At 40.0% G+C, this 15,991-nt stretch overlaps 2 protein-coding genes and 1 long non-coding RNA gene across 3 annotated transcripts in view; 1 reads left to right on the top strand and 2 right to left on the bottom strand.

Annotated features, from left to right (window-relative positions):
- Positions 1 to 15,991, bottom strand: part of tex264a (testis expressed 264, ER-phagy receptor a) — an 81,561-nt gene that overhangs the window by 41,101 nt on the left and 24,469 nt on the right. The gene's annotated exons all lie outside the window — the stretch shown is intronic.
- LOC308402624 (uncharacterized protein) lies at positions 1,917 to 4,204 on the top strand. Its single transcript, XM_080891608.1, has 2 exons — positions 1,917 to 2,760; positions 3,648 to 4,204. The coding sequence occupies exons 1-2, from the start codon at positions 2,408 to 2,410 to the stop codon at positions 3,916 to 3,918; spliced, it is 624 nt and encodes a 207-aa protein (XP_080747734.1). The 5' UTR covers positions 1,917 to 2,407; the 3' UTR covers positions 3,919 to 4,204.
- On the bottom strand, positions 3,730 to 5,916 carry LOC308402625. The gene is made up of 3 exons (XR_013972785.1): positions 5,357 to 5,916; positions 4,343 to 4,522; positions 3,730 to 3,855 (listed from the first exon to the last, which is right to left on the bottom strand). It is a non-coding gene; the product is annotated as an uncharacterized lncRNA (long non-coding RNA).

The raw sequence follows: 15,991 nt of genomic DNA, 5'->3' as shown, positions 1-15,991 counted from the left end.
GTCTTTAGCAACCAACTTCACAAGGACAGCCAGCAACCTCCAACAACCACTCCACCACTGGTTTCTTCCTAACGACCGGTGGTTGCTGACAGTCTCTAGGCCTCTGTGACTGAGTTCTAGTATGACTAAAGTATATGAACTGGAAAGATATTCTGGACTTTAATGGAAACTAATATAATGTTACTGATATCACATGTTAAAAATGTAACTTTTTAATAGAAATAATTACCTCCACACAGGTAAAAACACTTTATTTTAAATTAAAAGTAAAGCCAAATACATTGACACTGGACTTCAAGCAGATATAAATATAACAACATTCACCAGAAAATAAACATTAACTGTCAGCTGAGATAGAAGAAGTAGCTGCCAAGTGTCATAGTGATTTAAAATGATGTCACAGCTATCACAGGCAACACGTCCTTGACCTGTGACATTAAACCTACTATAGTAGTCTATAATCCCCATGTCAGAATGGAGTTAAGATCGACTGGTTGGAACAATTGAAATCATGTGTAAATGTGACTGCCTGTGGATCAGATGTCATTAATTAATAATTAATAATCAGGTATAAATATGGCCTGGAATGAAGGAATTTAGTTTAGAAGAGAAATCTTATCAGCCTTATGAGCAGGAAAACAAATGCAGCAATCAATTAAAGAGCACATAGTCATGTGTATATTGTTTTCACCTGAGAAAACACAAACCTGCCTCTCAGTCAGCAGAATATCATTCACCAGCCTGACCTCTGACATATTTTGAAGCTCGTCTGTATGTCATCCACTTCATTTCAGATCTGCCTTGCTGTCATCCTCTGTGATCTGCAGCACAGCTGACTGGTGTCCTGCTGTTAAGCGTGTCTACTCCTCCAAGCTTGAAGTCAGTAGGCGAGGTGCATGCCATGAGCCATACATATAAGAAGCCATAGATTTACACATAGGAGACCAGAGGGGAGGAGGTTTCAAGCAGCCTAGTGGTCTTCAGAGTAATATGTAATCTTCACTCCTTTGCTCGTGCAGTACTCATCACTGCACTCGGGCGCATCCCATCACCTTCTGCCATCCTGCTCAGTAAACCGCTCAGTGCCATGAAGATGTTTATGGTATTTCACACCCTGCCCTGCGCCGCCTCATTCCTCTGAGCGACAGCTTCCTGAATGGCATTAATAAATTGAGCTGCACTGTTAGGCGTCTCCACTTCGGTTCACAGGGGAACAAGCACTCATTTGGCAGTTATAAGAGATCCAGGTCAAAAGGCTAGGTTTGTCTGTACCATTTTATCAAATAAAAAAAGTAAAATGTCCACTGTGTGGCACAAACTTGTACACTACATTAATTTCTCATTACCCTGCTGTAGTAACAGTTCACAGAACTGTGCTTTTAAGATACCGCCAGGATATAATCACCTGTTTGTGTACAGCAATGTTCAATAAATGTATTCACTCACACATACTTTGATACTTTTTGATCGTCCATGTCCCTAAAATCTAACTACAGGTAAACATCTTTAAACCCACCTTTGTTACTATCATAGGTACGCCTGTCTGTGAAATATAATTTTTAATCATTTGTTTCTCAGTGGACTCACAGGCCTGTTTGACTCAACCTCACACTTTGACATGATTTCTGTGTAATATTAACCTTTCCTTGTGCTGCTACTGTTTGCAGCCTCTGTGGGAAAACAGCAAAATTAGAGTGGTAAGACTGGCTGATACAGAGACAGACACGGTGGTTTTAGAGGTGAGTTGTGCAAAGGGATGTGCCTTAGAATACTGATCCATAGCCTGCAGCTTGTTGAATCTGCCCCTGAGATAAAAATCCCTTCCTTCCCTTCCCACAGCAAAATGATTTAACATCTGCGCCAGGGAAGGGTGCTACTTAGGGCTGGGCCATATTATACCGTTCACAGTAATACCGGTATAATGTTAGGCAACGATAGGAAAATGAAATATCGCGATAGAATGGGAGTAAAACGCGCATGCGCAGTGCCTTTGTTTTCATACGCACATGGCCGATTGTTGAGTGAAACAGATGAACCAGAATTGGTTTGTAAAAATGGTGCAACTTCCGTGATGTGGAACTGGTTTGGTGTTTGTCCGTCAGATACACAACAAAGCACATTTTTTTGCAGAACATGCAAGCGGCCGTTGTTATTGTCATATTTGTCGGACTAAGATGCTCTTAAATCTGGGAGTAATCTGGGTCCTAAACTCCGTATGCTTCAGGTCAAACAACACTGCAGCATCACTTACGGTGTGTTCACACCGAACGCGATGGACGCGAATAAAACGCCCCAAACGCCCCTAATTTGACGCGTGTACATTCGCGTCTCAACGCGTGTCCAAGAAAAATCCATCGCGCGTCAAAATATGATATTTTGACGCGCGTGAACCGGAAATGTGGGAGGAATGTGGGAGGGAGTTGTGCCAGACCGGTATCTTTGCAAGATGGCAGCTATCGAGCTAGCGCTTGAAGAGAGAGTCTCCCTTCTCTATGTACTGTGGAGAGCAGAGCAGCAGCGTAAAGGACATCCTCGCCGTACCTGGGTCCATCAGGTCCTCCAGAGGCATGAGCAGTTTGGTGAGTTTCACCACTTGCTCCAGGAGCTGCGCCTGGATGACGGCCGATTCCAGCGCTATCACCGTCATTCACTCGGCCAGTTTGAGGACCTGCTTTCCCTCGTCGGTCCCAGCATCGCCCGCCTAGACACCAACTACAGGCGCTCAATCCCACCTGCAGAGCGCCTGTCCGTCTGCCTGAGGTTAGTAAAACTATTTAATACGGTAGTCCTTTATTGATATCTGTGCTAATATGCTAATCCATCCAGTTATACACTGCTAACATGGATGTGCTATGCTAACAGTGAATGCTGTCGGTGTTTACTGAAAGCAAACTGTGGTACAGAGACGACTCTTTATAATATTTCTAGTGATACTCAGAAGCTCTCATCAAGCCCCGATTTAATTCGATTTATGCTGTTATCAGTGTTTGAATGATAGCATGGCTGTGGTGTCACATCAATGTATGCGCTCGGTGTTTGCTGATATCAAACTGTAGCATTAGCACCACTGAGTTAACCTTGTAGTGATACTCACTCCTTTTTATTTAGACCTGGTTTAATTCTGGGATAGTTGAATATTTGTATATAATCCCTGCAGCTGTCAGACTCTATAGCAGGGGTCACAGCCTTTATTAAAACAGAGTTAGATAAAACTGTGAACAGTTTGGTTCATCTCTAGTTACATGGTTCTATCTTGATAAGCTGTCTTATCACAGATTAATTTTTCAAAAATATTAATGATTTAAGCAAGGAAAGGGCTACATGTCAACATACAACTCTTTATTTCTATTAATGTCTTACTTCATTCCTACCTGATTGACATGTTTAGGAATTATGAGTGATTGGCTCACTGTAGTTGTGAAAGTTGCTACCAATCAAATTATGATATGTTAAAGTTAAAACAAAACACAACTGTTTTAGATATTATCTAATATACATTTTGTAATTATCCTTATAATTACAAAATGTTTTATGTAAGATTCATGTTTTGTGATTTATATCTGACATCACAAAAGTATTTTGGAATTTGAATAATGTATTTTGTAACTGCAGTACACATAATACTGATTTTGAACAATTTTGTCCAGGTTCCTTGTCACCGGGGACTCCTTCAGGACCATCGCGTTCAGTTTCAGAGTCGGTGTGTCCACGGTGAGCCAGATCACCCCCCAGGCAGCGACGTCCATCTGGGACTGTCTAGTGGACGACTTCATGGCTGTGCCTTCACCTGGAGACTGGCGGTCCATCACAGAGGGATTCCAGGAGCGCTGGAACTTTCCTCTGTGCTGTGCAGCTCTGGATGGGAAGCATGTCCAGACAAAGGCACCCCATATATCATATAGGAGACACACACATTGATATACACTAAATATTCATTTCATTTCTTTTTTGTGGTGCCCAAATTGATGCACCTGCTTGATTTTGTTTAAACAATTATTGCACACTTTCTGTAAATCCAGTAAACTTCTTTTCACTTCTCAAATATCACTGTGTGTGTCTCCTGTATGATATTTAACTGACATTTTTTATTGTAACAACCAACGATTTATACAGGAAAATAATGTCTATTAACAAGGTTGCCCAAACTTCTGCATCCCACTGTATCAGTATATTTTGTCATTAGTATAATATGAAATAAATTCTACATGTGTAAAGTCGTGTGCCAACATTTGCTGTGTAGTAGAACTGAGACATTAGTCATTATAAAAATTTATTTGAAATAATATTAAAAGTCTCAAACAGAAAAACATTAAACATAAATATATAAAATATAAGAATTTACAGAGAGACAGGAATAAAAAGGACCAGCTGCTCTCCAGAGCAGGAACAAGGCTGAGGAGGAAATGCTCCATTGGAGACTGGTGTGGACTCTTCAGGGACTCCAGGATGGCCAGCTCCACCGCCGATGGACCGTCCTGGGACCCGTCCCTCATCTGCCTCGGAGCCGTCCTCCTCTGTGGGCCTGTAAAACAGCACAAAACACAAAGAAATGAGAAGGCTGCTACTAGATTTTAATTTCAACATTGAAAAAAAAAAAAACAATAACAGGATATAATCAGATTGGTTGTAGATATTTAGTAAAGGTGATCACAAGGGAATCCCACCGACTAAAAAGGTATCAGTGCTTGCTGTACATATCTGTGGGTGCAGCAGCAGGAGCTCAGGGACTGGGGATGCTCTGCTGCAGAATCAGTTGGTTCTATCAATACAGTATTAAATGTTAACAGGTTGGATATAATAATCGTAGAGTAGACAGTGGTCCCTCATTTATTGCAGGGGTTCTCAGAATAACTAGCCCCTGGTCACAGTTCTCACAATTGATTCTCAAAGTGCAAACCTTTGTAGATTGCAAAACGTAAAAGTATTATTATGCCGCGGTTTGTCTTCATCTGCCCGCCACTTTCGTGCGCCTTTTTCCCTCACGGTGCAGGTGTCTATTTCCGAATGAGGCTCATAGTTATGGGTGTTTTTGTGCCGTTTTTTCTATTGGACGCGATGGTTATCAAAACCAAACGTGATAAATTTGGCAAGCGCAGGAGATTTGTCAATCAGGCTGCAGAATGCAATGCTGTACTGTGCAATAAAAAATCAGCGAAAAAGCAAAGCAGTGACGGATGAACAGCGGGACCACTGTGTGCTGTTTATTAATAAACAATAAAATATATTCCTAAATGACAACATGCATAAAAGCAGAACGGTATTTGTACGTCAGTGGGAAAATAGCGGTGGCTTGCTAGCTTTTGTGCGGCTTCCCCGGGTCAGTGAAAACTTTCAAAAGAGAAATGAATGAACTTACCAGGTTGCCCGATCTCTTCACATATCTTCCTCCAAGCTCGGTCCTTTTTATTCCTGTCTCGGTACTGAAAGCAGCTGGTGTTGTACAGCTCCGAGTTGTTTGCTACCGCATTGATTAGCCTTCCCCTCCATTGAAGTATGAAAGGCTTTGGCTGGATCTGCCCCTTTGACCTAGGTAACAGCCACGTCACCAGGCTCCTGATTGGTTGTCGCGGCGCGATTTGACGCTGGAGTTCAGATTTTTCCAACTCGAGCGGTAGACGCGAAACGCGCGTATGCACAAAATGCAACACAAAAACTCACGCGCGTGGTTTTATTCGCGAGTCAAACGCGCCAGACGCGCTGCACTGACGCGCGTTTCACGCGTTTTGGCGTTTTCGCGACGCAAATCTGCTTCCGAATTTTCGCGGGACCCGCAATCGCGCGTCATCGCGCCTTTCCATTGACTTTACATGTAAACCTGACGCTCTATTCGCGTCCATCGCGTTCGGTGTGAACACACCGTTAGAGTTAAAAACTGTCTAAATTCTTTCATCTTTAATAAAACGATCAGCATTGCTGCTTTACCAGGTGTAACTATAAAGTTTAACTTCCAGGCATCCATGAAAACAAAAGTTATTACATTTAACGGAGTTAGAAGTTAGCAGGAAGCTAGCGGAAGTTAGCTCGCTAGTTTCGCTAGTTACCTAAGCATGATATTGCATGTTCTGACTGAGAGATTTCTGAAAAAAATCAAACGTACAGCTCTGCTATCACTTCCAACATAAATGAAGACAGGAAACTAAACAGCAGTGACGTTTGTAGGGTTACTGAAGTTGGGCTAGCTGGTATATAATGATGTGCTACGTGATCGCTAGCGACACAGCTATGTTAGCATAACATAAACAGTGAAGCTGGAGGACGAACACTAACACTTTTCCACTTATAAAAGTTAACGTGAAGGTTCTTCATGGTTAGAGACAAATGCAATCGCATGGCAGGATGCTGTAAACGGACCAAACTTCAGTCAGGAGAACAACTGAGATAATCCATCCACAATACGAGGTTAGTCATTAATATACTGCAACAACATGGGAATAGAGCAGCTGCAGAGAATTCAACATTAATGAATCAATGGTACAGAAGTGGAGGAAGCAAGAAGAATGAGTTTAATAAAGTTTGATTTATCTGACTGCTTTGTTTCGCTTAATGTGCCTTATAATCCCGTGCACCTTATGGTCCGAAAAATGCATACTGCACACTGCAGTTTAATGTTGCAAAGCACCTCTTTTTAACCATATAACCATATTATACGTGGTTATGCTCAGGATATGTCAGCCCATTTCTACTGGAAATGCCTTTTGGTTAAACTTTCAGCAAGGAATTTGCATTTGCACTGTTACATTTTTATAAAGCTTTAATGTACATAAAAACCAGCTTCTTGTTTAAGTGAAAATAAATGGAAGGTTGTCTTTTTGCGCTAGTAATGTTGTGGAGTTGTATTTTGTCTCGCATCAATTATATCGTCGGTTATATCGTTATCGCAAATTTTCAAATATATATCGTGATAAATATTTTTGGCCATATCGCCCTGCTCTAGTGCTACTTTAAGCAATATAGATAAGTGTTTATCTTCAATTTGGCACATAATATTAATATATTAATTGGATGTTATCCCTGGGCTAATTTCTGTTGCATGGCTCACTTGATTTATTTTGAGTCATCACTTTAGTCATATTAGTTATTTATCCAAACGAATCGTACCTCTGTGAACAGTCAATAAACAGGGAAAGGGCAAAAAATACACAAACCACTTAAGTAAGTGTAATTTAGCTCATTTTGCACACACTTCAGAAACAATACCTGATGGTGATTTTGAATGAGAAAATCAAAATGAACAAAAAATATAACAAGATGGGGGAAAATGCAAGCTTTCTTATAATTTTCTTTTAGTAGTCTTTAAGAATATTTCTCCAGGTGTCTTGAAAGATATTCAAAGCTCTTCTTTGGATGTTCTCTCTCAATATGAGTTCACACAGCTTCACTAATGCTGAGGTCCGGGCTCTGGGAGGCCAATCCATGACTGATATTGTTCCACTGAGTGTATTTTTATCCAAGTATTGCATTGGCAGTGTGTTTGGGAGCATTGTCATGCTGAGCCATTGCCAATCAGATGTTTTCTATGACACTGCATTGTGGATCAAAATCTGCATTAAAAATTCCAAAGACTTTGACGAGATCTCCAACGCCACTGACTGAAATGCAGCGCCAAACCATGACAGTCTCCACCGTGTGTCACAGATGGCTGTAGGCACTCACTGTCGTACCTGATCTCCTTTGTACATACTGACGATGAATTTGTATTCATCACTCCATCAGACCTGTTGCCAGTGATTTCCGCCCCAGTTCTTGTGTAATTTGCTATACCTCAGCCTTTTCTCCCTCTTTCCCCTCTTAAGAATTGCTTCTTAACAGCCACATTTCCAGGCCATTGTTGGAACTACTGACGAGATGGATGCATTTCTCAGGTCAAGCCTTTGTTGGATTTTTTCCTATTTGTTAAGGACACAACTTTTAGATACTGCTCATTTGCTGTAGATAGTTTTTTCAGCTTCTTCTTTTTTCCCTAAATTGTCCAGTTTCCTTGAAAATTTCAAAGCACACACTTCACAGTTTTGGCTCTCTGGGAGTCACCTTGTTGCTGCAATTTTAGGCATGTCAATCTGTGTTATCGTTGGCATTTATTTAGATCAAACTAAAAAAAACCTTTATTATGTGTTTTCCTGACAAGCTACTAGTAAAAAAGTGCCTAAAGATACAATTTAAAATTGGCTTTTTGTTAAGTTGTCTGTTAACAACATGGGGCAAGATACTAACCCCATGTTTGCCTACTGGTGGTGGTCAGAGGGCCCGGTGGCGCCAGTGTCCGGCAGCCTCGCCTCTGTCAGTGCGCCCCAGGGCAGCTGTGGCTACAACGTAGCTTACCATTGCCAGTGTGTGAATGTGTGTGTGAATGGGTGAATGACTGAATGTAGTGTAAAGCGCTTTGGGGTCCTTAGGGACTGAGTAAAGCGCTAAACAAATGCAGGCCATTTATGTGTGTCTAGGCTAGGAAAAAAAGTGGAAAATTAATGAAAACACAGTCAATGTCAGCCAATTACAGGGAAACCCAGGTTCTTGTAAGTAAATCATGAATAAATGAGGGGCGCAATAAGAAAGAAAAAAAATACTTGTTTACATGTTTGTGTAACAGAATACAGAAGTAGTTTATGTAACACTTAATACTAGTTACTGTACCACTCACTATGTGTCACATTTAACAGACATCTGAAAATTACCTTTAATATGTTTTTAAGACAAAAGAAAAGTGGTGCATAGGTAACTGCCTGAATCACTAACCATTTAATGCATGACAAGGTAAAAATGGCTCAAAATAGAATATTTAGCAAATGCGGGAAAATTGGTTTTGTAAAAAAAAAAGGTTAACAAGCTACGAGCACTTGAATGTGTCAGCAAAAAACAGAAATAATAACCCTGAATTGCTTAAATTGGTATTTACTTTTGTGCTGCTGTGCTCTGGAAGAGGATGCTAATGTTGGTTTATTTAGCCCTGATTTATTTGACTGTCACTCAGAGTCAATGTCAGTCTATAATTCTTTAGCTGTTCAAAATAAAAACTATTTCATCAAGCGAGTGCTGTCAAAATATGTGTAAAACAACAGCATAAAAGCCATTTATCCTTAAGTGTTGTTAAATATTCCTGCTGAGCACATTTAATAGAATTCTCTCCCATTTGCTGAAAGAAACCACGGCAGGCACTGCACGCACTAATGAGAGACTGGATTAATTACACTTGTAATATTATTTGTTAATAAAACGAAACTGAATTTGATTCTGTACATGGGGGAATTAGACATCTTCCAAATCTGATTCATTTATCAAGGGTGGTCAGCTTTTTTTTCTGGTAGGAAAGGTCAACTGCTGATTTAAAATGACCACCTGAGACTATATATTATATATATTAAGGGATGTGTCACTATTAAAGCTGTATTGCTAAAGCTGTATGAATAAAAATGTATCACAAAAAATACCACATTGTTTGATACACCCTCTGAAGCCCTTGTGCCCGAGACCTGTTCTCCAGCTGGACTATACTGCTGACCACAACATGCCTGGGCTTTGATAGTGGAGCTGTTGCAGTGAAAGGTGACAGATGAACCACAGCTTTCATTGTCCACTCAGGAACAAAGGCCTTCTTTGCCAGTTCTAACATATTTTTAAAAGGCACTGTGCATCAATATGGACACTTTATATAGCACTAAATAGCATAACTATCTCTCATTTCTTGTTGATAATAAGCAAAAACAATATATAGTCCTCCCCATCCTATATTAATACTTTCAAATACTGCTGATAATAAGCTCTGTCTTAATGTTTGATTTTACATTTGTTCTGCAGTTATTCATCGTGTTTGTTTGAGCTGAAAGAGCTAAACAGAACCAAGTATATCACTTTTCGATCAATTTTACACCCCACACATTTTTTTTTACTATATCCCATTTGCTGCCTGTGTGGATGCTCTTAAAGATCCACGAAGGCTAAGGAAATACATAAACCATGATGGAAGCTGCTGCTTTGTCTGAATAGGGGATCTATAGGCAAAGCCGTTTTGAGAGCTGTCTGTGTGATGCCTGTGGGCCTGGGTCTCAGGCATGCTAATGTGGCATTTGGGTTCATGAGTGAATGTGACAGGAGATGATGGGAGTGGGCAGAGGACAGGCAGAACCCCTATTATCACTATGATAAGCAGCTCTTCCTTTCTCTTAATTTCATAGGAGGTCAATCCGAATGCAGACTATTAGTCTGCTCATGCCTAACTTATTTAGTGTAAGTAGTCCCTGATGTAGAATGGATACATGGAAGCAGAAGATTCAAAGTATGCAAATTTTTAAGGCATCCTGTTTTGTTTTTAAAGAACATTTCAATTTCTTCAAGTGCAAAAAACAAAAAAAACAAAAGCACAGGTGTGATATGAGACTTACTGAGAAATGTGCTGCATACTAATGTAATAATGTGCTATACAGACGTAGTAATACACCAAAAACTACGCCCCACGAACACTAACATACAGTTTATGGTCATGAGTAAAATGTTAGTGGCATGCTAGAAATGTCTGTGCCTGTTTGTCTGGCTTCAATCACTCTGATATTAAGACACTGACACGCGATGCTTTATGCAAATGCTGTTCCAACATGTTGAGTTACAATATGCAAATAAGTTCTCAAGCTACACAGATGGGCATTCAACGATACATTGAGATCCAAACTACTTTTTTTTTAATGGGACACAAGACATGCCGTTTAGAGAAGATAATTATCTATCAAAAATGTACTTTTGCAAACCATTATACTAATATTCTGGTTTAATAATGGTCAAATGTTGAGCTTATAACTAGAGGATGTTGCTTTCATTGCTGTTCAGTCAACTGAGTTCAAATTAATGAAAACTGCTCCCACTGCTCTACTGGAATTAAGCTCTCTAATGTTTCCTGAGAGTGTATAGACTGGGAAGGCTAAATGGAGAATGTCTGAACCTGTGTCATTCTCTAACTTCTATTGATCACAAGCCAGTGTGTGATCCCCAGCCTTCTAACTTTCCTCCAACACCCAATTCCTGCTTAGCCTATTGGCACATTAATCCTAATCTGCAATAGCTGCCGTAATGCCGATTGCATTAGCTACTGAGCGATCAAATTAGGCGCCAGCGCACTCGACCGCCTCCTCTATCATTGGCACTTTCCGATGGAGACAACTACACGCTTACATTCAATTTGCTGCCCTAATCTAATCGAGCAGCTCGCACGCAGCACTCCGGCCTGCTTCATTTCTTGCACAATTGGTGACACGGAAAACATGATTTCTACAGCTGGACAATGACACACGCAAGCATCCACAGGCACGCATTCGCCCACATACACTGACATAAATTCATGCGAGCATATGTATAACCCGTTTCCCAACATTCGAATCCAGATATCCTCGTGGATGCTTCACTGCATCTACAAGCAAATTTGATGCAAGCCCTTCCCAGGAGCTTGCTGCCTCCTTGTTAGAGGTCGGTGGAGATGTAGCGCTGTGAGTTGGTGTTCACACTTTCTCTTAATCATCGCAAATAATCTCCAAAGCATGCTTTAAGCAGCCTCATAGGTAGGTGACAAGAGGAGCGCCACAGTCAGACACGTCACTGTCACAAGAAAGTGAAAACAGTACTGCTGACTTTATTTAAATAAGCTCCGCTTCACATTTTAGACACAGCAGCGTTATTTCAGTTGGAAAGCATAAAAGGTATCTGGTGAATGCAAAGGCTTTAAAATGCATATGAATGTATGTTAGTGTATATATTATTATTTAGCAATTAATCCGCATGCTTTATGTTGCTGTTTTGTTTTTTACCAGTTTCACAGAAAATATCCTAAAAACATAAAATATCCTTAATAAAATTCCAAGATCAGATTAAGACAAGCTTTTGTTTTCACACATCAAAAAGTTTCCTTTCTAGTGCAATTAAAAAGACAAAGCCCACTGTAGTAAACTAACAGGCATTTAAAGCATAAATGAGATTTCCTGCTTAATTTCTTGATATTAAAAGTTTGTGAAACACTTTGTATCTCAACAGTTTGGTCCATACATTCACCCAGATATTCAGTGCTTTCTAATTACGTTCTAATGTTTAAGATTAACACAGATAAGTCTGTGAAAGACAATAAGCTCCGTGACTGCTAGTGACATGTCAGTGCAAAATCTTAATGACTTCAGACTTTGATCATTAAATAAAGAAAGAATTCAACCCCACGGATCTACAACATTCTTCCCACGGGGAGAGAATAAATAAAATCAATATTTGCACCCGTGAAGCATTTCTCCAGGCTCCACACTATAAACCACTGATGTCTCATCTCTTTTAATGAGGGATTGCTCACCAGGCCTCTTTAACACACTGACTGTTCCCACTGCAGCTTCAGGCTGCTGCTAGTTAGAATGTGACGTACAATGCTGTAAGTGTGCCCACCATGAAGCTATGCAAGAAGGGGTTGGCAGCATTACTCTTCAGAACAGTGGTGCTACCAGCCACTTTATTAGGTACAATTTGCTAGCATCACCCCCTTATGCCTTAATTCTTCACAGCACAGATTCAACAAGGTGATTTTCATCCTTGCTGACATGGCAGCATCATGACACAGTTGCCACAGATTAATAAGCTGCACATCATAGATGTTGATCTATAATTTTGTTATTTGGAAGCAGCCATCAGAAGATGGGTGCACTGTGGTCACAAAGGGATGGACGTGGTAAGCAACAATATTCAGGTAGGCTGCAGTGTTTAAAAAAATGCTGAGTTGGTCCTAAGGAGCCCAAAGTGTGCCAAGAAAATATCCCCCACACCATTACACCACCAGCAGCCTGAACTGATGACACAAGGCAGGATGGATCCATGCTCTCATGATATTTTTGCCAAATTATGATCCTACCATCTGAATTTTGCAGCAGAAACCAAGACTGTTTATACACATGGAGTTAGTACACATGTACTAAAGAAGCAAGAAAGAGTCTGGATTTGAACTAGATTATTTTCAAAAGGTGTATATTTGAAAGTAATCTCTTTCAATTGGAAGAATGTTTGGTTTCAGTTACTCTTTTGGCAAGCTACAAATGAAATATGTATTTTAGCCCAAGGCATGCTTTAAAAAAAACACATAAGCAAATAGAGTTTTGACCTGAGAGTAGAAATAGTAAAGTGTAAAGGCACTGGTCCCCTGTTACATTTGCACTTTAGTCTCACAGGTCTAGCCTAGCTCTTCTGTTCTTTTATTTTTTTATGCACTACCTTCAGACTATATGGTCAAGATTTTTCTATCTATAAAAAGCTAAATTTGCGCCCAGGAAAATTAATGCAGGGAGACAAAATTTCGTCAACACTTTACAGACTGTTGTGTGATCACACATCCAGTATCAGCTAGTATTTTTATCCTGGATATTAAAAAATGGCAACTACAGATTCATTGTCTCTTGGTTTGCATCATTTAATTTAATCAGCATCGGGATATAAAGATAAGATAATAAAACATTTATTGAAAGCAGAGTTTTAGCTGCACATCCAATGGTGGTAAAATGACATATGGTTACGCTTTTACATATCCAGGCTGCTGATGGGCAATTTTTCCTGCAACTTTTAACCGCAAACAAGCTTTGCATGCTAGCAAACATAGAAATTGGGCAAATGTGGTCAGCATCAGCCCGTGTTTGCATTGCTGCATAAGACGAAATAAGTTTCAGCATCTGTACAAATCTCTTAAAGATTAAAACCAGTAATAACGGGATAACCGTGACCGCTCTGGCTGGGGCCTCTCAGTGTGAAATTTGTAGGTTCGCCTTGAGTCCTCACAGGTTTCCCCTGAGTGCTCGAGTTTCCTCTGAAACTTGCACAAACACATTAAAGTTGGGTGAACTGGAAACTTGTCTGTAGGCGTGAATGCAAGTGTAAATGTGTTTGTTTACATCTGTGGTAACTGCGACACTGACTAGTGACCTGGACAGGATGCATCGAGCCTCTCACCTAAGCCGGAGCTTCAGCTTCATTTTTCACAACAGCAATCCCCTGTGCTTATCTTGTCACTTTTACATATCGCCACTTCTTCCCTATGGGAATAAGCCACAAACAGGAAGTGGTGTGTGCAAGTTCACAGAAACACAGACAAAAACACACAGTTTATACACAGAGTACAAGACAGAATGAGAGTCCTAAGTAAATCCTTGCCTAATTAAAAGATGCTGTATTGGACAAACTGGTAACAGATGGCTTCTAAAGAAGGCTCCCGGTGAATTCATTAAGGGCTGAAATTACAAATACACATTGGGATGCCTATCCTCAAGTCATCATAGAAGAATCAAAAGTACTTAGGCCAGTGCTTTTTTTAAAGTCAGGTGTTGTTGCAGCAGGGCAGCTGCTTTGGAAAATAATTTGTGTGAGATGAAACAACAGTTCAAAGACACACACTGTGTTCACAAAGATCAACACACACCATAAGGAGGCAAAACAGAAACCGAACAAAAATATGTGTCCTTCTACCACAACATCAACTAACTGTCTGTGTGTAAGATTAATCCAGTGCTTAATCTTTATAGATTAGCTTTGAAGTGACTTCTGTTTTTGTAATTGATTTTCTTTCCTTATCATCCTTACTATCCTTTGCTGTTTTTTATTTCCTCGAGGACTTCTGCGAATCACATTTTTTATAAAAACAGTGACATTTCGTTTTTCATAAAGGCTACATAATTGATCAAAGGTTCAAAAGTAAAATGGACTGTAAGGCCACCTGGGACCAAGAGAAGAAGGACGCAGCAGCAGAAAAGGTGTCTGACAATTACTCTCGCATGAGATAACACAGCATCTCTCCATCTCACGGCTTCCTCCTGATAGAGGACAGAATATTTATCCTCCGCTTGCTCGATTTTGATTTCACACTTTCCTGAATTCAAATATAACTTTCTAAGAGCACCTCTTTAAATATGCATAATTATAATACTAGATTAAAACACTAAATGTAAAAAAAAAAAGGCCAACTTGGGGGAATTTTAAACTTTTGCAGTCTCACTGTGCATAGTGTGGTCTCTGTCTGACTTGCACCACTGTATATGTTCCAGCTCTGTTTATTAGTGTTGGAGATTTAGCTTCAGAGAGCAATGGAGCCAATATTTTACATATAAAGTGAGAGTTATTTAATATACATATCCACCTCTGATATATTTTTGCTGTAGCCTCAGATAAAGCAGTCCTAAATGTGCCTACAGCAAGACATGTTTGTATCCCCAGGCAATAGCTATGTTTTTTGTAAAGTATGTGCAAGTGTGCCCAGGAGTTCTAAAGATAAAAAGCTTATATGTTAACATTATGCTGATATTTAGCATAATATGCTATGTAACAAGGACATTACTCTAAGGCTAATGAAATTAACCAAGGTTAACTGGAAGCAGCGTTGTCAAACTAGGGGTCTGATTCAAAACACTGAGTGTCTATGCACAGTGAGGGAAATGTGCATCTCATTTCTAGCTGTGGTAATGCAGGGTCCTCTTATAGATTTGAATCATCGCCTACATTTTAGGCATCTGCAAAGACCTCATTTACAATCCTGTCTTTAGTCATAAATGCATGTAGACACTCCACTGACACTTCATTATTTGCACATGAAAGTGCTGTTTGCACCACAAGCTGAAACCAAGATACTCCTAAAATAAAGGTTTTATGTTATGATCTCAGCTGTGGAAATTTAGAAAAAGGAAGAAAAAAAGGGAAAAGGGGAGGGGGGGACAATGTAAGTTATTCTCCGACAGTAATTATAGCAAAGCATTTGTCTTCTTTTGCGAGTACTGTGCTTTACAAAAAGAAAACATGGAGACAAAACAAAGGAGACAGAACCACACTATCAGTGTTGCATTTACACAGCGTCTAGCATAGCGTAACCAGAATATTACCACTTTTTCAGCATAAACAGAGCATGTCCCGTCTCCCCTCATAATATTATTTCTTTCCCCTGCTGTTGGTACGGAAATGCCCAAAGGCCATCGCATGTCTGTGCAGCTTCTTTACATAATTCTAGTAT

The sequence above is a fragment of the Rhamphochromis sp. 'chilingali' genome (genome assembly GCF_963969265.1).
Source record: "Rhamphochromis sp. 'chilingali' genome assembly, chromosome: 9".
Taxonomy (NCBI): Eukaryota; Metazoa; Chordata; class Actinopteri; order Cichliformes; family Cichlidae; genus Rhamphochromis; species Rhamphochromis sp. 'chilingali'.
Note: the sequence above shows the minus strand (reverse complement) of the source record. Positions and strands in the feature narration are given on the sequence as shown.

Excerpts from the sequence above, each read along its gene's own strand:
- LOC308402624 (XM_080891608.1), top strand. The coding sequence starts at position 2,408 with ATGTGGGAGGGAGTTGTGCCAGACCGGTATCTTTGCAAGATGGCAGCT. Across the intron at positions 2,761-3,647 it reads CGCCTGTCCGTCTGCCTGAG|GTTCCTTGTCACCGGGGACT; the intron begins GTTAGTAAAACT and ends AATTTTGTCCAG.